The following is a 24,921-nucleotide window of genomic DNA, read 5'->3' on the forward strand; positions in this document are numbered from 1 at the left end:
TCCACCATCCTGGGAACTGACAGAATATATAATGAAATGATTTAAAACATGAAACTAATGAATTTTACTTTTTAGAGGGGGCAGTAGTGAATGATGAAACACTCCTGGAAAAATTAATATTATATGGCAATCTCTCAAAAAGATGATGTAAAATGAATTTGAAATAATACCGAGTCGTAGCATAAGCTTTGGAACTGATGGAATGCACTTGATCATGTTCAAGGATGACTAAATCATATCATCAGCACTCAATTCTCAAAAGAGCGACTTTGATCTACCAGGACATTGTTAGTTTCAGGATGAAATGCTCGACAGAATGGCACGTACTGTTAGATGTGATTTGAAAACAAGACTAATAATACCAGTAACTCCAGATTGCTCTATAAAGAGCTGTCAGTAAAATGCTCTCTATGACCACGATGTTTCTGAATGCAAACATATTAGCATTTCAGCAAACTTCCTAGACTGGGACGGCATAATACTTGAATATGTATTTCAGAGAAGGCATGTATCACTAATATATATGCTGGAAAACTATTGAAAAAAAAAAGTAGACAAGCCAATCATATCCTTTCAAAATTTAATAGTAATTGGGAGTCAGAACAAAGGTGGATAAAACCACACCGGCGAAGCCGGCAATGGGGAGGGCGTTTCGGGGAAGGGGCTTAGCCCCTCCACCAAGAATATACGGTACCAAAAAATTTTGATACAAAGCTTTTTGTTATTATACGTAATATGCCTCCTACTATTCAAACAAGACATTGCACGACCTGTAGAGCTGCTCTTCCAGTAGACTATGCTTATCGGAAATGTGATTCATGTCGAGTAAGTAAAATGGCTTTTAGCGCCTAATAAACCCCTGAGACGCAATGGTTTATTTTGTTTTTACTCAAATTTAGGAACGAGCGCGAAATTACGCCAGGCAAAGAAGATCAGCGAATCGAAGAACACCAAGAGCACCTGCAGCGTTTGTATCAGAACTTGGAAGAGTACAACGTTCAGATTTGGGCAGAATGGACAACCAATGTGATGGATGTGGAGCTTTGCATTGGGCCGCAGAGAGGGCTGTTCAACAGCGAGTAAACGACAACTGCTTTCATGCTTGCTGCAAAAAAGGTAGAGCTGTCTTGCCCCTTTTGCAAAAGCCTCCCGAGCCTTTAAATAGCTTGATCAACGGAAGCCATCCTCGGTCCTCTCATTTTTTGCAGCACATGCGACAATACAACACTTTGTTCGCATTTACATCATTTGGCACCGATGCTACGCCTGAGCAGCTCCAAAGGGATAGAGAGAATGAGATGAGAGGCAGCATCACGCCGGTTCGTGTTCATGGGGAACTCTATCACTTGCAAGCACCACTAAATTTGAGCAATGTCCCAAAGTATAGCCAGCTGTACGTTTACGACCCAGAGTATGCCGCTGCGATTCGCTGTGCAGACCCCAGAAATCAAGGATTGGACGACACGATCATTGAGCAACTGAGTGAAATGATTGCTGATCCTGTAGTTTGTGGCAATCCATTTGTAAGCATCTACAAACATGCTCACGAAATCCTGAAAGAAGAAGAGGAGAGGCAAGCTCAAGATGGTGTTAGCGAGAATGCTCACATCAGGCTCAGTCCTCAGACGCAAATGGAATTGGTTGTTGGCAAGGACAGACGCACTCAAACTCTGCCAACTGTCAACGAGATTGCTGCCATCATTCCAAACGAGTGTTCTGACAGGTGTTTCAGAGATATTTTGATCACATATCGTAGCAACTCCTCGGCCAGGGCTCAAGGCCAGTTTAAGCGTATCAATGAGACACATGCTGCATATATGCCTCTTCATTATGCTTTGCTTTTTCCTAGAGGTGAATATGGGTGGAATTGGTGCCTTCGACTGCAATCGTCAGCGCAAACTGTTGATGCCATGATTATTGAGAGCGAAGAAGATGAGACACCAGCAGAGCAACAACAACAACAAGTGTCAGATGGCCGACTTACCCAGGGCGTGTTCTACAGATTTCGATTGCATGTTAGAAGCAACGAGTCAAAGATCATTTTTTTGTCAAGACGTCTATTTCAACAATATGTGATTGATGCCTGGGCAATCTGTGAGCAAACAAAACTGAACTGGATCAAAGTCAATCAGACGAATCTTCGCGCTGATGTGTATAAGGGACTTGCTGATGCTACCTCTGCTGCTGACTCAGACCTCGAACAGGTGGGAAAGACGTTCATCTTGCCCAGTAGCTTCACTGGTGGACCGCGATTCATGATGCAGCTATATCAAAATGCAATGGCTATTTCTAGATTCTTTGGCAAGCCGACATTATTCATCACATTTACTGCCAACCCAAACTGGACGGAGATCCAAGATGACTTGTTGCCAGGCCAAACGGCCGCTGATCGCCCCGACTTGGTTGCTCGCGTATTCAACCTTAAGCACCGAGAGCTGCTTAAAGACTTGAAAGACAGAAAGGTCTTTGGCTGTTATAAAGGTATTGTAAGGACTATTGAGTATCAAAAGCGTGGCCTCCCTCACGGCCATATGCTATTGTTTTTGGATGCAGAAACAGATAGATTTGATACGCCAGAGAGGATTGATCAGATCATTTGCGCTGAGATCCCAAATGTTGAAGAAGAACCTGAATTGCATGCAATCATCACTCGCAGTATGATGCATGGCCCATGTGGCGAGCTAAACTCAAAGTCTCCGTGTATGGTACAAGATGCTTTTGGCAATGATGTATGCTCAAAGATATTTCCCAAAAACTACCAGCCAGTAACGGTGACCAGTGCTGATGGTTATCCTACTTATAGAAGAAGAAGAGATGGTCGTTCTCATCAGGTGCGCGTCAAGGACAAGGTGGGTGTCTACCGCGATTTCCACATGACGAATGAGTGGGTGGTGCCATACAACCCTTATTTGTCAAACAAGTACAATGCCCATGTAAATGTCGAAGTATGTGGTAGCGTCCAGGCAATTAAGTACATCAACAACAAGTATATTTACAAAGGCTCTGATCAGACAACGCTCAAAACTACAACCACCACCACAGCCACTGAAACAGCAAATGCCACTACCACAGCAACAACTCAGAATGACGAAGTAGCCAAGTATTTAAATGGCCGCTATGTTAGTCCTGTTGAAGCTGCATGGAGGTTGTTTGAATTCCCAATGCATGAGGAAAGCCCATCTGTTACTCCACTTGTTGTGCATCTTGAAAACGAGCAACCTTGGCAACAGAACGCAAAAAAGTGGAAGCCTAGGTCTTCGAGTAGAATGTCAATTGGACGCATGTATTACTGCAATCCTGCTGCCGGCGAGAGGTATTATCTGCGTCTGCTGCTCACAGTTGTCAGAGGAGCCACGTCGTTTTCTCATCTGAGAACTGTCAATAATCACGAGTACGCCACCTTTCGCGAGGCCTGTATGATGCTGCATTTGGTTGAAGATGATGGAGAATGGACCAGAGCCTTTGAAGAAGCTGCTACATTTGCCTCTGGCTACGCAATGCGTTCAATGTTTGTCTCTGCGCTCATGTTCAACTCATTGGTATCGCCTGTTCAGATTTGGAATCAATTCCGTGAAAGTTTCTGTGATGATCTTGAGCATGCAATCGTGCAAAAAGGGCGTTCGCAGCTGCTCAGCGTGCAACCTGATGCTGAATTTTACCGTGGAACGCGTAGTCTTGATTACGGCTTATATCTGTTGCAAACATCTCTTGGTGCACAAGACAGATCTCTAGGTCAGTTCAATTTGCCTCTGCCTCTCTTCAACTGGAATGGCTTGATAAGCAGAATGACTGGCATACAGCGCAATTCATTGATACTCAATGAAATGTCATATCTCCAAGATCAAGAAGCCTTTTCGTACCAGCAAAAGTACGCTCAAATGAACGCTACCCAGAAGCATGTATGTGAGACCATCACCTCCTCCATCAACAGCAACGCCAACAGCTCACATGTCTTTTTGCAAGGTCCAGCTGGCACTGGCAAAACTTTCATTTACAATACTCTTCGTCATTTTGATAGAAGCCAAGGAAAAATTGTTCTCTGTGTTGCCTCCTCTGGCATTGCTGCTTTGCTACTTCCTGGTGGGCGTACGTCGCACTCTCGCTTTGCCATTCCACTCAACATCCACGAGCAGTCTGTGTGTGCAATCAAGAAAAACGATGATCTTGCTGACCTTATTCGAAACACAGCATTGGTAATTTGGGATGAAGTGCCCATGCAGCATCGTTATTGCTTTGAAGCTCTTGATAGAACACTGCGAGGCATCTGCAGTTGTGGTGAACGTGTCCTCTTTGGTGGTATTCCTGTTGTTCTTGGTGGCGATTTTGCTCAAATTTCTCCTGTCGTGAAACAAGGTGGCCGTCCTGAAATCGTTGCTGCTTCGTTGATGTCCTCAAGGTTGTGGCCCAGACTACAAAAGCTGAGCCTGACTGAGAATATGAGACTTGCCAACTCTAATGACACAGATAGGCAATTTGCAGATTGGATAGGAAAAATGTCGTATGAACCATCCATGATTGGCAGCATTGCTTTGCCCTCTTTTTTGAGGCAGATGACTGATCTTGATCAGTTCATTGAAGACATCTATCCCAAGCATGTTCTGCAGCGTCCTCTGCAAAATAGCGATTTTTTCAAGGAAAGAGCTATTCTCTGTTCAAAGAACGTCAACGTTGATGCTATTAACAGCAAGGTGATGGAGAACGTGATTGGGGAAAAGGTCACTCTGTACTCTGCTGACACAGCTCAGTCTGATCTGACCAACACGGAGACGCAAGCCTATCCTTCAGAGTGCCTACAAACTCTTTCACCTTCAGGGCTGCCGCCAGCAGTTTTGGAGTTGAAAGTAGGTCTCCCTGTCATGCTCCTAAGAAACATCAACCCTGAGAGAGGCCTATGCAATGGTACAAGGCTTATTATACAGCATATTGGACAATATGTACTGAAGGTTAAAATTCTTGGAAGATCAGATGTAATAGAGTTGATTCCTCGCTTTACATTATCAACATTGCCTGGTACATTGCCATTCATTTTGACCAGAAAGCAATTTCCGGTTAAAGTATCTTTCGCAATGACCATCAACAAGTCGCAGGGTCAATCTCTCAGAAAAGTCGCTGTAGACCTCAGGAGTCCTGTTTTCACACATGGCCAACTCAATGTTGCCATCTCGAGAGCAACATCTGCAAATGGTATCACAGTTCTGCCGCCAGAAAATGCGACTCGGACGGAGGATGTAGTAAACCAGAAGTCTTATAATAATATAACGTAAATGCTTCATAAAAAATATTGATTTGTACCTCCAAAGTTCTGACGTTTAAATCAAGCTTCATGCCTAATATAGTCATTGTTTAAAATGTACTTTTATAGCAGAGTTTTACTATCTCTTCTGATTTGAAATGTCTTCGGTGAGAGCCTGCAGGGCCACGCCGTCATCGAGCGTAGCGAGATGGATCGGCTAGTTAGCCAGCTCGTTGAATTCAGCAGTGGACAAAGACCCTTCTATTATAAGGGTGCAAAGGATAGACGAGCTACAATATGTACCTATGTGATTGAGGAGACACGAGGATTCATCAATAAGTAATTATGTATTCAGATGCTCCCAAACATTATTGCGCCCACAGTCTATCACGGCTTCTGGACTGAAAAGCAAGAATTAGATAACGATAGACTTACAGTGCACAATATCATGGAAATTATTGGTTTTTTTTAAAACCCGTTATTAGGCAAAGCTAGCATAAGCAATACAAAGGCATTTTTTTTAGATCTTTGACTATATTTTAGACCATCAAACAGAGAAATTATAGAAGAAGGGGCCTGATAGAGTCTTTTGATAGTTTCATATCGTTCTTGCCAAGTTGAAGCGTCTTTACACGTTCCAGAACGCCTCTGAATGCCGCTTTTGGAGATCACTTATGATTAGCTTTGCCACGTCTCATTGTCTCATGGACATATTTTTTGGCAACTCACCATTAATAGAGTGTTAGGTGAACATCAAATAATGATGCTCCTTTTTTGGCGTGGATAAACATTCTACATAATTTCTCTCTTTGTATCAAGCAGACAACTTTCGAATGCGCAGTAAAGTTGAAATTTTGCAATATTCTATCGTGTTCTAGTATTCTATTGTAAAAAACACTGCCATTCTTATCGATGAGTACTAGCCACAGCAATGTGCACTTGTGTTCATTTACTCGTTTCCAAATGTCAAGGGCTTTATATTCTAATGTGGATCATTGCCATATATTTCCTACATTCTTCGGAAAAATCAATGTTCTATTATTGAAGAGTGGCTGACGCTGATGATGATTTCTGATATCACAAATCATCACAGGTGCTATTTCTGCAATTTGGTGTGCAATCGATCAAGCATCGTTTTCGCATGTAGCCAATGAATGCACCGAAACTGATGAGTAGTATTAATGAAACATTGTGGTTTAGGATTAAACCAATACAACGATATTAAGCAGGGCAATCTATTCAGGACACCCTGATTCAGCAAATTTGCTCTTGAACAAATGCGTTCATGATGGCACAGCTATATCCATGTCACTGATACCCTAGAAGTTAGGCATTCTGTTGGTAAAGGGCCCAATTCAAATCACTGGTAATATAAAACCCGGACGCATTAGATTTATCCCCAAGACTTTGACCTCGACTCTAATCTGTGATTTGACTCGATCGTTATAACGTAGAAAGAAATACAATGCAAACATCTCTGAAAATGCCATTTCCACATTTTCTGATCCGGTACAGATCACAGCTAATTATCTGTACAAGCCGAAGATTGCGTCTGATATGGATGCGCTATGAGATACATCATGGCTAAATACACAGCTACTCTATTACATGATGGATGATTGCCCAGAACGCTTCATATTGATTTTTATAAGGAGATGTGTGTATTTCTAATGAATGCCGCCAGAAGAATAACTTATCCAATAGCTTAAACAATGTGATGCTTTTTTTTAGGCATAGCAGGATAAAAGAGAGCAAACAGGCGCCATAGTAACTGAATATATTGAATTACGCTATGGCAGCTTAACCTAGGCTGTCATGAATGAATACCACAAAAGTGCGAATACACGGAGGCTTGTTTGCCAAATTGTGCTTTGCCTATCCAAGAACATGATGGTCTGTGCAACTTATGCTTCCAAATATTTTGTTTGTCACGCTGATACCCATTATACAAAAGTGCTAATATGGTAAAAATACTTGAGCGAGAACATTCTGATGGCAGGTCTGGCCTGGAGTTGTATAATGCAATGATGTATAAAATTGCATGGTTTACCGCCTGGAAATATACGCATTTGTACAGCTTTGCATGAAACCTTTGTTAAATTCAAAGGGAATGCTGCAGGATTCTTCTAATCCAGGACTCACTGTTAACAGTCTGAAACCTTCCACTGTGTATATAGAGTCTTACAAAACAAAATTACACAGGGAATTTATAGTGTTTTATGATTTCGCCACCAAAAAGACTGTGACCAATTCGCCAAGGATGCCAATTAGGCAATGCCAATGGATACATTCTCTTGCTGCTTTGTATTGGATTCGCTCTTTTGATATGATTGATTTCCAAATACGCATTTCTACAGTCAGGAACGTAGTGATTTCAGTAAAAGATGTAGTGGGCATTTCATTTGTTTCCAAACCCTGCGCAGACTGTATGAAATGTCTACATGTTAGGTATCCAAGGACATGAATGACACACGCACCATACGAGCCATGCGGTGGAAGAATCAAATTTTCCATCATATACGCTGGGGAGAAAACGTGCGCTCTAAGCACACGGTATATTTTTGATGTTCTTGGATTGAAATGATACAGGATTTCTGAATGATTTGGAACATTTGGTTGCATTTCTTTTTCCAAAACAAAAACAAGCTGTTAAACGACCGCTTTTTTTTTTTTTTGGTACATTTGGTTTTAGAATTATCTTACGAGAGATTCAGAAGAAATGGTGTTGATGAACACCCGCCATCTTGACATGTTTTAAAATATCTTTGATTAAAGTTTAGTTTGAATGGCTCGCTTTTAATATGAATAAGAAACCTCGCCTCCGTCGCTCTGGTTTTCGATTTTTCCAGCTTCAAAAAATACATTTAAAAGAGAGGCATTATTTTCAATAAAGTTCCTTTAGTTCTGCTCCTTCATCTTACTATAGCTCCTCTTATCAACATTGCCCTTGGCATCCATGACTTCCAAGACTCGCTATTATATGTCTCAATTTGGTACAACCAACGCCTTGGCACCTGCAGCAGCATCTTCATCCTCATCATCAATGTCTCCACCCACATCGCCCCTTGATCAGAACACCTTTTCTCCTTATCAATTGCAAAACGAATTATTATCTCTAGAGGATAGCGTAAGTGTTGAGTGTCTGTTTGTCATTGGTAGATTTCTAAAGCTTTGTCAATTCATCTAGTTAAAGCAACATCAACACTATGCATTGAATCACTCAAACGTCTATCAACCGTAAGTATGGAGACGCACATACATACCGCTTTGACCACATACTGCCATTGAGGGTAACTCCGAATCAGAGCCATGTCGAATTAACACCAAACCCTTCAAATAGACCATCATATGAATTCCACCACCACAATCAAAGCACGTATCACCCAGTTGGGGATAGATCTGAAACTACAGCCATCATCACTTCAAAGTATGCTTGCATGTGTTACATGTCTGTCACTTGAAACTCATTCTCCATTTAGTGATAGGTTACAAATCCGCGTGGATGGCATTCCCGATAGTGGTGCAAAGTCCAGAGTAGAAACTCAAATCAAACTTTGTGTGTCGCTCACTACAAAGGATGGCATGAAAGCTCCTTATTGGTCGTACATCAGAATTCCTGATTCAATGCTGGCAAGATCAAAACTGCGAAAAAGTCAGCAACAAAAGCTGCTTGATGGCAGTGCTGCTGCTATGGTCTCTGACGAATCCAAGGTCCTTGATTTGGAGGCTCGTGTCGTCTGTGAAAGCGACGAAAACAAAAAGATCAAAATGTGTCAAGGCTGTGTCCGCAGAGAGGTATGCATCCATATGCACAATCGGCATTTATCTGTCATAGCTAACACGTTTCGTAATTTCTAGCGTAAACGAGCCGAAAGAAAGAAGGACTCAAAGCCGTCTCTCCATCAAATGAACGCTGATGTCTTGGATGAAGCTTTTGAAAGAGACCGCCAGCGTATTCTCTTGTTCAATTGCGAGCCACTTGTGAATTTCAGCATTGGTGATGCCATTTTACCCACCCGTATCACTTGCTACTGTCGCCACCACAATGAACGCATTGGATTTCGGTAAAATTTATTTTAGACCACACATTGATTTGGAAGCTAATCCTCTCTATTGTTTCTGATATTTTTAGAGTCCGTTTTGCTTTGAGAAATGACAAAGGCATGATCGTAGCAACTGGAGAGTCCCCTCCAATCATGATCACTGACGATCATAAGAGCCCCAAGCAGCGTGTTCCCTCCCTCTCGGTTTCCAGAAAGAGACGTAGAACCGTGCCATCTGAATCTGAAGACGAATTCGACGCATTGGCCACCCCTGTTTCCTCAAGAAAAACCAGTGTTTGCGGAAGTGAGCCCGAATACGACAAGAGTCCGCATGATACGCCCGTTATCAATGCTTCTACTGCTGCCACCATGGATCCCGGTTACTTTGTGTCTGCATCAGCTAAGACTACTAGCAGTAATACACCATCTGTGCTTGGTCATTTCATTACCTCTCCATTGCCCACACCGAGTGAGGAGAACATCTCTATGCTAACCACATCTCCCAAAACGCCAACCACAGCGACATCTGACTCCGTTTGGCAAAACATGCTGCCTTACGGTTCCGTTCAACTCCCGGCGAATGATATGTCAAATTTACATCATCGTTGTACACAAAGCACGCCAACATCCATAAGATTATCTCATCCTATCCTTTTGCAAAATAATGATTTCGATCTTCCTCCTAACCCTCGCCGCCGACGTATGATGGAAGACATCATGATTCCCGATACATGCTCTCCATCTCTGCTTACTGTCGCTTCCGTACCATCATTGACTACCTCAGATTACTCGCCTTACGCCATGACCTCTTCTGCCCCTGTGTCTCCCACTGCTGTTGCGTCTTCCGACCCTTCTATCATACCTACTTTAGACCGTATTGTGCCATCGCAAGGCCCTACTACAGGCGGCGTCGAAGTGACAATTGTGGGTGAAAACTTCCACTACGGCTTAACCTTGATGTTTGGGAACCGTGCTGCAACCACTGTGAGTTGCAACTCCAACTCCATTGTTTGTATCCTTCCTCCTGCTGAACACAATGGCCCAGTTATCGTATCATTCAAGGAGCACCCTCTGATCAGAACAAGCCCAGTGCCTCCACTCTTTGATTACTTCAACTCCTCACATCAAGATATGGTTAATCTATCCAATCGAGTCGTTGGTACCCACACGCCATCTGCTGCTACTACAAACCCCAATGGTGGCTATTTTCAGCAAGCTCCCACGTCAACAAATCCTAGTCAGCAATCTTCACCCATGAGCAGGTCTGCCACATCTTATACCATTGATTCTCATGGTGAAGCATCGAGCAATTACTTCAATGCAGTTTACCAGCAGAACACTGAGCTTGACATATTAGATGTCTTGTCTTCTGCCCGTTTTGATAGCTCTTGTCTCGCTCAAACCACTTTAGGGGGCCAAAATTTGCTTCATCTTGCCGCCTATCTAAACTACCCCACACTGGCTGCTTTCCTGATCTCCAGAAACCCTGCCTTGGCTCAATCTCAAGATCGCAATGGTGTCTCTCCTCTTCATTTTGGCTGCCATTCAAAAGCAAGTATCATTATCCAACTCTTGCTTAAAGCTGGAGCAAGTGTAGGCATGGCATCTAGCATTGGCACTCCCATTGATCTTGTTGGTTCCATGCTGAATCCCGTTGAATACAGTGACATGGAGAGACAGCTTCTGGATACAAGTGTCCAGTCTCCTGAGATGAAAGTGAGCCCAGTCTCTTGGTTACCCAATCTATTCGGTAAGTTTCTCCTCATTCTATTATTTCGACAATTTTATTAATGCATTGTTTTTCTTTCTAGTTAATGCTGCATCGCAGTTGTATCAGCGCAACACTATAGCTATAAGTCCATGCGTTGATTTCTATCTGACAAATGCAGCCATTCCAGTCCAAGATGGAGGCTCATTATTATATCACATCTAATCTTCTATTTCCTAAATACTTTTTGTTGCACATGATTAGCATAGCTGACATCTATTCTTTCTTTTGTGACATTATTCATCCTACAATATACCATTCGACACTGTCAATAAAAAAGATTCATTCACAGAAAGACAGAAAGTTCCATAGTCTAATGCTCTGTATATTTATATACATGACATTATTATATTTGTCATAATTTGTATATAATCAGCACCCGCACTACTGTGGGTAGTCTATTTTCAATGACTCATGTTCAATGATCAAAATGATACCACAAATCAACGCAGGGTCCGGATTAAAGTTGCATTACCTAATGGACACTCAACTTTCGTCAAGCCATGTTTCGTGGCACGGCTCCCATGCTTTGTATTAAATCGCAATTAGAATTTATGAATCAGAAATCCACCCAATAAATACAGGATTGGGGCATTCCAATCTGTGCTTATTGATTTGAACAATGAGCCAGTTTGGCCGATTGCAGAATAACTCTAGAAAAGATGAGGTCTGCGCGATCAAGTGAAGAAACACCACAAGAGTAAGACCTGGGTAGCAGCAATTGCTTCTTCACTCGAATGGAGAGCAAGATCTTGGCTGTGCAATGCTAAATATGGAATTAACTTGCATTAGCCGAGGGAGTCATTACATTGACAATGATACCATCATTATCGTTGATGTGATCACAAAAAAAAAAAAACTGATTCGCACACGATACAATGGCGCTGCATTATGACAAAACTCCTTTCCATAACGTGTAGAATTCTTAAGAGTCTATTCAATATCATGATCCATCATAATGATGAAAATAAAACGAATGGGGCGTTACATCGAAGTCAAGCTCTGAAATTGATCTTGCATGTCCAACGAATAAGAGTTAATGGCAGTAAACAATATAATTGATATTCAGTTCCTCAATTCTATCAAGATGCGCGGAATAAGATGTCAAGGACCTTGGTAATTGTTACTTTCAATCCATGTACTACTTTATAGACATTTGGCTGGCCTGCTGCTGCGGTTGAGACTATCCTGCTTTGTGCGACTGAAATATGTATATTTAAATCAGTTTCAAGGTAGCTATTTTCATTTTACCTATTCTTCTTGATCTATCTGAAACACATCAAACCAAAAAAAAAAAAAAATGGCCCTTGATTCAACAAATGAAAGTTCTGCTCCAGGATTTGGAAGCACTCCAGCTCCATCTTCGGTACCTTCTCAGACATATTCGGGATCAGCGCGTAAGTGGATCATGCCTGGAGCCGTAGCATAGTATAATACTCATGATTTTCTTTTTAAAATATAATAGTTTGCTTTGGAAAGCCTGCTTCTGACACCAATTTCTATAAGCCAGCCACAAACCTTTTTGGGAGTAGTGTTGCCAAAGTAACATCTCATGAAGCCAACACGCTCTTTGCAATGGCTACGGCAATATATAATAACGTTTTTGCAAACAGCTTTGAAGAGAAAGACAGGGCTCTAAAGTACTTTATACAAGCAGGAACACTTGGCCATGTCGAAGCTCAATGTAAAGTAGGTGATCTTTACAAGGAGGGCTACGGCGGACCGCATAATTATGGTCTAGCCATTGAGTGGTATACAAAAGCAGCTGCAAATGGCAGTACGATAGCAAAGTTAAATCTGGGCATCATGAGTGAGGAAGGCCTAGGTCGACTGTTTAAAGATTATACAGGGGCTTACGTTCACTACCTCCAAGCTGCTGAGAAAGAGAATGCAGAGGCATTTTACCGTTTAGGCCGCTTATATCATACGGGAATGGGCGTATCAGTGGACCTTGTTCGAGCTCGCAAACACTACGAAAAAGCAGCTGAACAAGGACATGTCTTGGCTTCATACAACGCGGGCTACATGTATCAATTTGGGTTGGGAGACGCTACGACTAGTTTGTTTGCAACTCCAAAACCTGATTACATTAAAGCGTTCACTTATTATATGCAAGCCGCAAAGGAGAACTACCCTGATGCTTTGTGCAATATAGGCTACCTTTATGAGAAGGGACATGGCGTCATGTTGAGCTTTGAGCAAGCGTTTCACTACTATCAACGTGGCGCAGAAAAAGGCAGCCATCAAGCCCACCAAAACCTAGGTGAATTGTATTTGGATGGAAAGGGCACAAGCGTTGACCTCGACAAAGCATACCACCACTTTGATATTGCACGTAAAGGCGGCATTAGCGAGTCTCAAGAATACATCAATATGGTAGAGGAGAGGAGAAGTAAAGCAAATTATCCAATGCTTGCTGGCTATGGTGTCCCTAACAACAACAGCAGTGATTATGTGACCAGAGAAGAGCATCAAAGAGTAGTTCAAGAAAAGGACGAGAAGATTGCTACTTTGATGGAGCAAGTGAAATTGCAGCAAACACAAATTGATTCATTGATGAAGAAGCTGTTCCCAGCCTGAAACACGTATACAGGTTTCTGGATTGTAATCACCCATAATCAATAGCGCATACAAATACAACCTATTTCATTTATACTTATTTAATGTAATAAAAATCGATATCTACTAGGTAAATTACACTAGGGTTTATGCTCACAACAGCAGGTGCAATTTTGGATAGGAGTGACAATTATCATTTGGATGAGCAATTCCCAACGATTCAATCTTTGTATAAAGTATAAAAATGCGCAACAGAAGTAAACCAAGTATCTAGTTCAAGTTTTTGTACTCTTTGGTATGCAGTTCCCTTCTTGTGAGCGTACGGAAGCAATCATGATATGCATGGTTCTACATTTGCGAGCCAAAATCAATTTGATCTACGCATAAAATTTTCTCACTCGAAATGGGAATTTTTGTTCAATTTTCGACTTCTTTGATCTATTTTATCAGATTCTTTAAATAAAGCAATACAATTGCCCTACAAAAAAAATTTTTTTATCAGATTTGACTATGTAAACAGTGCTAATCATACCATCCTCCCTTAAGTGTCCCTGGTGGTAGGGCGAAGCGGTAGAACTTCAGCATGCTAACTGGAGGATCCCGGTTCAAATCTCAGTGAACGCATGTTGGTGATTATTTTGACTTCCGTACTGATGTCCTCGTTTGGTGTTTGTGCTCTCATCCAGTATCTTTGTATGACAAGTTAGCATGATTGTATTGGATCTAGGTGTCGCACCTTTGAGCAAAGGTGTCAGTAAGCACATGCTAGGTGAAAGAGACTGTTTGGCGCTATTCTGGAGGTCCAAAACGGCGTTTAGGACGAGAAAATACGACTCAAAAGCATCCAAATTTCGCTGTAATGTGCATAGTTTTGGCTAATAAGTGGTAATGCCAGTATGATATCTACCTGAATAGGAGTTGTTTCCGTTGATACCAACATAGAGCATTGTGGAAAAGACATATTTGCAATGACAGGTGCATTATGGAAGAATTTTACATATCGATAACGAGTTAAAAAGTCAAAGTTCGATGGATTATATAGGATGAGAGCCATACCTTGTCAACATACTTAATTTAAGGTACTCTTATATCGTAATCCGGACGCAGCCGCGCTATCCTAAAGCTCATGAACTATTGATCATACTGCGAGAAAGCGAGAACCCACTTCTAATCTAGCGTAATGTCTGTATAAGATGGAATAAACTGTCATGAAGTAAAATGCACAATGGTATATAATAGAGCCACTGTATTTGCATACATTTGAGTATGTTTGCACTAGTCGATCTATCTCGCTACGCTCCATATCGGTGTCGCCCTGTGGGCTCTCGTCAAAGACACTTTAAATCAGATATAATAAAATTTCGGTATATCAAGTAGATTTTAAACAATTTATTATTAGTAAAAGAAAATAAGAAAGGCTATATTAAAGCCACCAGGAGGAGGAGAGAAGGTATCTCCCTCAGCATCCTTTTTGCTTACACTGATATCAAACGAAGCCTATTATTGGTGCAATGTGAAAGAAAATCCAAATTTTATGCAACATTTGTACACCACAATCTCCATTTTCTGATAATAGAATTGTCATATCATTCCCTGCTGCCGATGCTCTTAATAAGATGGCGACATAAAGCTGGTCATAAATAAACACAGGACTTGTGTAAGGCCTACAGCGACTTTTTGAGGTATTGTCATTGCAAAAGACTCCTCTATTAGGCAAAGCTCCCCAAAGAATGTATTTGCGCTAAGTAACTGTCCTTTCAATTCCATGATCCCCATTTAATCAACATCGCAATTACCATTGTCATCAACAGAAAGGCATTTAGGTCAGCCAGCAGCAAGCCGCCGCCAAAATCAGTTAAAACTCAGTTTGTTTTTTTCTGTTTAAGATTGGACATATTTTGTCTTTTTTCGACTTCTTTAATTTATCTTGTGATATTCGACTATATGAAATATGGTTTTCAGACGACGCTTCATAATACATTTTTGGGGCACTTTTCAAGGCGCTTCCAATGGTGATAACTGTAATAAGTGCTTTGACTGAATTTATTGAGAAATTTGGTAAAATATGAGATGAGGTTTTTAGCGAAAATAGCCATATTTTGCATATGAAAACCTCATAAAAGTGGTTTCAGAGGTTGCTTTGGATCGATAGGGACATTTTGATTCAATATCATAACATAATAAATGTTCAGTACTTTTGCACTTTACAATCCTAATATGGAACCTGAGTTTCAAGGCATCTATCAGACCTGGCTCATATGAGAATAATGATTTTACAATCAATCAACAAAAACCACTGTAATTTCTACCCTCTTTCCTCTGCTCAATGCTGTCAATGTTTTATTTGAGCGACGTCTCAGAGCCTCAGAGATTTCACTACTTACTGCAGACATTTTATGCAACCCATGCATCGTCAATGTCCAGACTAACGTTATTAAATATAGAATGCAATAAAATGTCATTATGAACGATATAGAATGCAATAAAATATCATTGTAAACGATAGTGCTATGACCTTCCACCTACTTTCTATACGCTTCAAGGGCATTTACTACTGTATTGCCTTATGAAAAGGGCATGAGTTTTCCAGTTGGCCCCACCAGCCAAAATTAATTCAAACCCAGAATCATAGTCTGTTCCAGATTGGACAAATTTTGATGATTCTGGACTCGATCGAGCTATTTTTGCAGATTCGACTAAGTGAAGTATGATAATCACCCCATGCTTCCTTAAACTTTCCTGGAGTACTTTTCAAGGCGCTTCCAATGGTACCAAGTTATATAGATGTTTTGAATTTACTTATTGAATGATTTGTAAAAATATGAAAAGAGATTTATGGCCAAAATGTCGAAATTTTACATATCAAAGTCCCACAAAGATAATTTCAGAGGTTGCTTTGGATTGATAGAAACATTTTGATTCAAGATATACCATAGTAAAAGTCTCCATTATCAAGATGAAAAATGCGATCGTTTGATTTTCGATGAAAACCATGAGGGATACCTCATGCTTTTTGGTCGATTTTTGACCATGTTTTTTTGGTCCCCAAAAAGTCGAGCAAAAGTGTCAGAAAGTAACTGCCAGATGAAAGCAACCATTTGGGGCTATTCTGACGATCTAAAACGGCCTTGAACGCAAGAAAATTCAGCTCAAATGCACTCATACTTTGCTGTATTAGGGACACTAAGGACTAAAAAGTGGGAATACCAGTATGCTGCTTGCCCGTATATGAAGTAGCTACGTGTATATGGATGTAGAACATCACATAAGAATCAGATCCACAGATAATATGAAGGGTTACTATGTGTAAGTGGAGGGTCAAAATGAAAGTAGCAGTATTTTGATAAAATACGCAAGAGCAATCAGTAGCACGAGCTGCCGCTGCGCAGGTTGGTTCTCTACCTTCGCTACGCTTCGGTGAGAACCATCCGAAGCATAAACACTCATATGATTAGTGATTATATATCAATCAACAATCAGGGTTCCTCTTCTAACATTTTAGCTCTATTAATTTTGGGATATTAGCCAAAGGCCCGCGGCAGCGCGAGCCGTTTGAACGTAGGTTGGTTTCCACCGAAGCGAAGCGTAGGTCAGGAAACCACCCGAAGTGCTGAAAGGCTCGTATACCATAGTAAAAGTCTTTATTTTCAAGGTGAAAAATGCAATCGTTTGATTTTTGATGAAAACCATGAGGGGTACCTCATGCTTTTTGGTCGATTTTTGGCCATGTTTTTTTGATCCTCAAAAAGTTGAGCAAAGATGTCAGGAAGTTGCTATTATTCAAGTACAATTGTTTGGCGCCATTCCGATGGCTCATAAAGATCTACGTGTCAAGATACGAAGGCTTGAAAGCTGTCAATTTTGGTTATGTTTTGCTTTATTATAGAGTTTTTTTTTTTACACGGCATGAATCACATTTTTAGTAGCTGAAGTTTTCTGGAAGGGAAGTTCTGTAGCTTGAGCAATATTTAATTTGAATAGGAGGCATATTGATTTTGGTAAATTTAATTCATGCGAATTTTGATGCGCTATGTTGCTGGTAAGCTTATTAACAATGGAAATGAAAACCCGAATTTGCTGCTTAGATACTATGGTTTTGCACCTTTGTTTCGCTACGGTAACCCCCCCCCCCCGCAAATCAATGCTATCAAGTGTTGAATGAGACGAGTTATGTTCTTCTCCAAACCCTCTTCCAATTGCCGGCTTTGCTGGTGGTTTTATTCGCCTTGTACGGCACACAATTCTATAAAATTTTGAAAGGGTATGATTGGCTTGTCTACTTTTTTGAATGTTTTACAGTATATAGTGAAAGTGAAGATGAGGGTTAAGGCTGCAGAACCTGTTGCCTGATTAGAAGAGCGTCCATTTGTAGCTATTTTGATGGTTGACTGACTTGTCTTGCCGATCATCATGTTCTGGAGAGGCATGCTTGCATGAAATGATGCCTATCTTACATATTGGTTTCACTGCAATCAACAGGATATGAGTGAATTAGTGATCAAATCAAAAGTTACACAACAATACCATCGTCAGTAACAAGTACGACATGGTGCAGACTCTTAAACATTTCAAAAAGCACATCCTAGCTAAAGTGAATGCGTGCCGACCAAAGGATGGGAGGCGACACAACAATAGATGCCGTATTAACTAGTTCAGGTAATGCTGAGCGAGAAGAACATCAAGAGCAAATTTCGGCACTTTAATGAGGTCCAATATTGTGGTGATAACTAGATAGAGCTTAAATTAACCAGAGACCTGAAATGGAAACCTGTCTTGCTTTGCTTGATGGCCAAATTAAAAGTTGCCCAAGAACATCAACAAATTTTTTACAGCGACTAGTGCACAAGCATACAAGCACACACACACACACACCACATTAATTCTATTTGCCCCTTTTTCTTTTTTATCCTTTTCTTTTCTCCACAATACTCTCTTCATCCCTTTCAACTCAAAACACAATATGGCGACAGCAATAGAAGAGGAGCTCATATTAGACTGGACTACAGCCATCGAGGCACTCGACCTGATATCTATTCAAGAGATATTTGACATGCAACCTGAATTATTGTGGACACCGTTACAACCTCTGGCACACCTTGAGAATGATTTCTCTCATTTCATAAACAAGCTGGAAGATTTCAAGTTACTGGGCACATCGATACGTCCAGTGTATGCACTTCATCACATCTTGTTTGATTACGGATTAGAAGGAGACGAGTGGGCCCCTGAGCGTATTGAATTGGTGGATTTCATTCTAAAGGTTTGTTGTTTGACATGCTAGAGAATTTTGCAAGCACATGTGCTAAGTAACATGCAACGATAGCACACCAAAAGAAACGAGCTCAATACATGTCTGTGGGGCAAAGAGCAGAACACAGTAATGCACCTTGCGTACTTGATCAATCAGCCAGAGTTGACGCAACAATTGATGGATAAAGGTGCCTTGACCAATATACCAAACAAATCCGGACATTTGCCCACCAAGCAAACCACGGGTGGGGACGATGCTACAAATACCAACGCTGGAGTTACACCAGAAAATGATGTGAACTCAACAGCGACATCAGCACCACCAGCATCTGACAAGCCAACAAAAGAAGATACGCAACCAGAAGTGAAACTCTTGATCAGCAAATCAAAAGCAGCAGCAGTTAATAAGGAACGCATCCCTGCTAATGCATCAGACCGATTCAAGCGATTGCGTGAATTAGCAGAATCACCCAACGCCAACAGCAGCAAGCCCATTTCTGAAAGACAGAATTCAACGCGCCGCTATTTCCGCCCTGGGCACCTAGAGGAAAGAAGGCGTCGAGTGCTCAGTGAAGAAGAGGAAGCAGAATTGGAAAAACAACGACTCAAGAGACAGAAAGAAGTGGAGATGCTTGCACAGCGATCTGCTGTCAAAAACAACCCACTGTTCAGAAAGTTTGAGGAGCAAACACAGGGCCAACAGCAGCAACAAGGAAAGCCTGTCATTTCAGCTGTTTCTGCCATTCGTGATAGAAAAAAACTGTTGGGCGCTGCAGATCAGATCCGTCGTAGCTCTCGAGTGATCAATTCGCTAAAGGACCGATCCTACGTTTCGGGAAGTGTGTTTCGTCAACAATCAGATACTGCTGCAGGGCCGAATAACAATGAAAATGAACTAAAGGTGCCTACTTTGGCTCAGCTAAGAGCTGGGTCGTCAGCACCAACAACATCGATTTCTAGAGAAACATCGCCTAATGTGAGCGACAATGAGGAGGAAGGAGCAGTGGAGCCACTAAAAAACAAATCAGAGTCTAGCAAATCGCCCATTGAGGACAAGCACGCAATCACTACGCCAACCAAGGAAAATATCAGTTTGACTACTGACGCAGTAAACAATCCACCTGAAACTGAAACCTCTGCAGTAAACAATGAAACCAAGGCTGACAGCTTAGCAGTAACTAAGGAAGAGCCGTCAGTCAAGAGCTCCAAGGAGGATGTCAAACTTGATACACCTGTATCAAAAGTAGCCAGCAATGCAAATAACGCAGCAACCGCGACAAAGACAGCCGAAAATGACATTGAGGCACTATCTGTTGGCAAATTATCCCTTGCAAACAAAGAAGTCAAATCAACCAGTGCAGCCACAGATACTGTTGGCTCTAGCAAAGTGAAGCAAATCGTCAATGTGCATGAACATTTGAATGACGAGGAAGCTATTGAAATTTACTCTACTGGCAAAGTCTTTTCAGTATGGAAGAAGAATGAATATGGCGAGTTGGTAGAAGAAAAGCAGGAAAAGTCGATCGTCAATAAGGAAGCGGCGTCAAAAGGTGAGCTTCTGTTGGCGGGAAGAGTATAAAGTAATGACTAACGTATAAAACCTGTAGTCATCGACGAGTCTATTGATAACTTTATTGACAGATCTGTTAGCAAGCCCATTGACAAAGCTATTGACAAGCCCACCATTGATAAATCCGCCGACAAATCTATCAAAAAATCCATCGACAACCCTACTGAAAAGCCTACTGACAGATCTATCGATAAATCTATTGGAATATCTATAGACAAATCGACTGCATTTAGTGATGGTAACAATAAGATTTTGAAGCCATCGCTGCCTGCAAAGAGCAAATCTAGGCCTACGAGTAGAGCGATCTCTGCAAAGAAAGAAGCTCATTCGGATACCACAAGTTCTGCTGTGCCTAATTCCGACAAAGATCGACAAGGCTCTACGGATAAAGAGAAGATGACAGAGCCTAATTTGGCAGGTTCCAGATCAATCAACCATGTTAGTAACACTCCCGAGGTACAAGAGGAGCAACAATTAATGAGCATGCCAAGAGATGCGTCCACGAAAGAGCATCGCCGTGTATCACAAGATGATATTGTAGATCATACGCTCCCAATTGCACTGACATCGGTGTCACTCTCAACAGTGGCCCACGAAGAAAAATCACGCGAGAACAAAGAAGAGCACAAGGATCAGCAGAAGGTGGAAAACAATGCTATGATGGAAGAATTTTCAGCTACTACATTCACCGTATCTGCTGTACCTAATACACCTACCACATCAATTGCATCTACTACGCCTACTACACCTACTGCACCTTCTACACCTATTACACCTACTACAACTACATACCAGGAGGATCTCTCACTCGCTACGAAATCAACGACAATAATAGACCGTAAATTAGGTTTGTATCTTTAATTTACAAAAAAGGAAAAATTATATGATTAACAGTTGTTCCTTTAGACACTTTTAATAATCGCCTTAAAATTAATACAACTACAGCTAGTACTACAAGCAGTGATGATGAGGATGATCAAGATCAAGATTCAGCGACAACACCTACGCTAGCCAATCCTCAACCAGAGCAACAAAAGCAGCTTGACGCTTTGTTGAATCAGAGAGACAACTTTGAATTTCACGATGATACCAACCAAATAGACAATAGAACCTCCTACTGCTCTGACACCAACGAAACAAGCATTCTTAGAAGTTTTAATATGCAACAAGAAGAACATTTTGATCAATGGACACAAGATAACCGTAAGAGTGCCACTGCTGCTGCTGCGAAGAAACGACAGAGCGGTAGTCAGAGAAACTACTGGTCTACAGGCATTCAAATGGTAGACGCTGCTGCCGCTGCTAAAAAGAGAGAATCTGTTGCTAGCAGTGTGGCTGCTCAATCCATGAGCGAGACAGGCAGTGAACAGTGGTTTGATCCTGACGATGACTGGACGGTGGACTCTAGAAGACAATCCCAGATGAAAGCAAACAGACAGAGTGATTCCTCCAACGATTCCAGCGCATTTTCTTACAAACACTCTGATTTGACTGAAAATACAAGATTAGAGGACGATGATGATGATCAGAATAGCGACGAATACAGCTATTACAAACAGCAAGTGCGATATGACCACATTACGAGCCAATCTCAACAAGAGCACGTACATTATGATGGTAATGACGATGAAAATGACAAGCAACAAAGACAAGAGAGCTATTACTCGACTGATGGACATGCTATTCCGTCAAGATTTGATGGCAGAGAATCTGTGATTGATGTGCTGCCTCCATCTTTGCGTTCAGTATCTAATGATGGCCAAGAAGACAATGACTATACCACCAGCTTACATTCAATGCCCCCACAGCCAAGCACGCAAAATGCTCAACCACGTCAGCTGCACACGACAACACTCTCTAACAATGCTATTGCTACTGCAACTATTGATCGTCATAGCGACAGTGAAAAAGAAGACTATTATTCCACAAATCTACATGCGAAATCTGCCGATACAGAGACAAGCTCTCGTCAACTGAACACTACTGCAATTCCTCATCCTATAATAGCTACAGCAGTGATAGAGCACGCTAGTGATGGCGATGATATAACAAAGTCTCCAGTGCAGTCAACCTTGCCGAATCATAGTGAGGCTCATCAAGTACATGGTACAGCTGCATCTCCAATTATCATGTCTCATGGATCAGCGCATGTAGATGATGCTATCCAGGACGACTACTATTCCACAAATCTACACACAAGTCCTTCACAGCAAGGCCAAGCCCCCACCACGCATGACAGCCACCAAGATGTAGACGATAGTTACTATTCTACTCATTTACATACAAACAGAGAACCAACAGTAGACGCACCACCGCGCCAGTTGACTACGGCAACAGCCACTACGTCCACAGCATCGCTTGGTCACAACGAGGAGGACGACTACTACTCTACCATGTTGCATACAAAGCCATCATCGCCTTCTAATCGTACGGAGGCAAAAGGAATGAGCAGCTATTATCAACACAATGACGACAACGACCAAGATGATCACGAACAAGAGGGAGAGATAACCGTGTTTATGAATCATCAGTTCCATCAGTCATCTGAACAAGTAGTAGCTCACAATCAATCCATGAACTCATTGCATTCAAGCACCAGTGAACCAGCACCGCAACGAGACTTTCTCTCTGTCAAAACAGAGATTCACGATAACGACGATACGTATTCACTCTACAAGGTACCATCTCGCACTGTCGATATTGCTGATGCAGGGACTGTACAGGCATCTGTGCCTCACGACCCCAATCATCCTCGCGTTGAAGATATCTCTCATTACATGAACGCACTGCCTGTTCTTGGTAGCAACAGCAGAGATGTAGGTGGATCCGTATTTGATCTTGATCAGCAGCAAGATGCCATTGTCAAGCGAGCCATTGCCACCAAAGATCAGGCGCAATTGGACACGGAAGCAGCGCTGCCAACCACAGAGCTGAACCCTATTCGGGGCATCCCTAACGCGCACGAAGTCAATGAGCATTTCATGAGCAACATGCAAGCAATAGAGGAAGGCAAAATCTCCATGTCGTCCATGGAAGCCAGTCAGTATGGCAAAATGTATATTGGGGTCAGTGGGGCCCATCATATGCTGCTACCTCTGCCCAAGGAAATCACCTATGTTCGCTGTGTTATCAGTGATGGAGAATACGAATACATGTCGCGCTACGAGATACTGGGACACCAGATTCTGATGGACTACGAGTGCGTTATAGATACCAAGCCTGGCATGATTATCACCGTCTCTTTGCATGTTCGACCCGACTATCATGTAAAGCCAAGGACAGGCTGGAGTCGCTGGTTTACATCCATTCGTAAGCAAAAGGAGCATCTCAGTGGCTACGTGCATCCGGATGATGGTGCTATTGGACAAACTCGATTTGCAGTGGATCATATGGTGCCGGGATGCTACAAAAAGACATATGAGGCTCATTTCGACTGCTTCAACTCCTGGTATGCCCGAACAAACAGAGAGCGTGCGAGAAGAGAGCAGTTTGGAGACGAGGAAGACTTTCTCAAGATTGTGGGTAAACTGAATGTAGAGATGCTGTATCTGCCTGTGTCTAATCCCTCTGTGGTAAGTGTGTGCCATATGCATTATGGAGGGTTGCACGTGTGTTAACAGATTTACTGTATGTGTAGCAAGTGCCAAGAAGTTTGCGTGAATGCGACTTGACATTGAAGATTCGCCAGTGGCACGATACATGCTGGCAAAGTGGCTACCTGACCACCAGATGCCAAGGAAACAAGGTAACTTGGATAAATTAATATGATTGCAGTTTGGTTACTCAAAGTGTACATTTTAGATTTGGGAAAGACACTTTTATCGGTTAATTGGCAGTCAATTAATTGGCTATACAAGTGAAGACAACGGGAGTGATCGACAGGTCTGGGATCACTACAATATAGCGGACGTCTTGAAATTAAGTGCGGCAGCGGACAAGGTCATCATCACGCTGATGGAAGAAGATACCTCCAAAGTGTTTACAGATTCCATTCACTCATCAGACACAAAGGGGTTCTTTAGATTGACGTTTTCCGACTATTATTTGGATTGCGTCAGTGATGATTTGGATGACAGTGAGGAATGGGTCAGGACGCTGAAATCAATGATTGGGAGGGTTCCACTAAGGTTACCATTTTCAGATTGAAAATAAAAATATATGATTTTGTCTCACACCATTATAGTCTCCATTTGACACTTTATTAATACAAATTGAACATGTTGGGCGATCCTTTATGTTTCAAATGAATGAAAACTAAAAAAAAAAGAACCCCATTTCCAGGGTGAAATAGACGCTGTTTGAGCAGTGAGTGAAAGCGATTGCCCTGAAAAAGCCATTGTAATGATATTCGGACAGATCGGCGGCCTACAGCAATGTGGTCATCAGCTTGGAAAGATAGCAATGGAAAGTGGGTTAAATGGAGTTTGTTTTTTTCTGGATAGGATGAACCAGTTGGAAGTTATCCGTTTTTACACATTTGAATGTTTCTAGACCCAAA

General features: G+C 41.7%; 4 protein-coding genes across 4 annotated transcripts; all 4 read left to right on the forward strand.

The window, feature by feature from the left end:
* Positions 1–735: 735 nt before the first annotated feature.
* Positions 736–5,264, forward strand: ATC70_012407 (uncharacterized protein; the record flags this gene model as incomplete). The annotated part of the gene is made up of 2 exons (XM_064831579.1): positions 736–825; positions 900–5,264. The coding sequence occupies 2 exons, from the start codon at positions 736–738 to the stop codon at positions 5,262–5,264; spliced, it is 4,455 nt and encodes a 1,484-aa protein (XP_064677859.1).
* Positions 5,265–8,213: 2,949 nt separating this feature from the next.
* ATC70_012408 (uncharacterized protein) lies at positions 8,214–11,209 on the forward strand (the record flags this gene model as incomplete). Its single annotated transcript, XM_064831580.1, has 7 exons — positions 8,214–8,360; positions 8,421–8,470; positions 8,574–8,660; positions 8,719–9,028; positions 9,092–9,297; positions 9,366–11,026; positions 11,088–11,209. The coding sequence occupies 7 exons, from the start codon at positions 8,214–8,216 to the stop codon at positions 11,207–11,209; spliced, it is 2,583 nt and encodes an 860-aa protein (XP_064677860.1).
* Positions 11,210–12,344: 1,135 nt separating this feature from the next.
* On the forward strand, positions 12,345–13,624 carry ATC70_012409 (uncharacterized protein; the record flags this gene model as incomplete). The annotated part of the gene is made up of 2 exons (XM_064831581.1): positions 12,345–12,441; positions 12,510–13,624. The coding sequence occupies 2 exons, from the start codon at positions 12,345–12,347 to the stop codon at positions 13,622–13,624; spliced, it is 1,212 nt and encodes a 403-aa protein (XP_064677861.1).
* A 4,939-nt stretch (positions 13,625–18,563) lies between these two features.
* Positions 18,564–24,569, forward strand: ATC70_012410 (uncharacterized protein; the record flags this gene model as incomplete). The annotated part of the gene is made up of 6 exons (XM_064831582.1): positions 18,564–18,863; positions 18,927–20,403; positions 20,461–21,270; positions 21,330–23,995; positions 24,061–24,168; positions 24,225–24,569. The coding sequence occupies 6 exons, from the start codon at positions 18,564–18,566 to the stop codon at positions 24,567–24,569; spliced, it is 5,706 nt and encodes a 1,901-aa protein (XP_064677862.1).
* Positions 24,570–24,921: the final 352 nt, after the last annotated feature.

This window comes from Mucor velutinosus, assembly GCF_035048745.1.
Source record: "Mucor velutinosus strain NIH1002 chromosome Unknown tig00001569, whole genome shotgun sequence".
Lineage (NCBI taxonomy): Eukaryota > Fungi > Mucoromycota > Mucoromycetes > Mucorales > Mucoraceae > Mucor > Mucor velutinosus.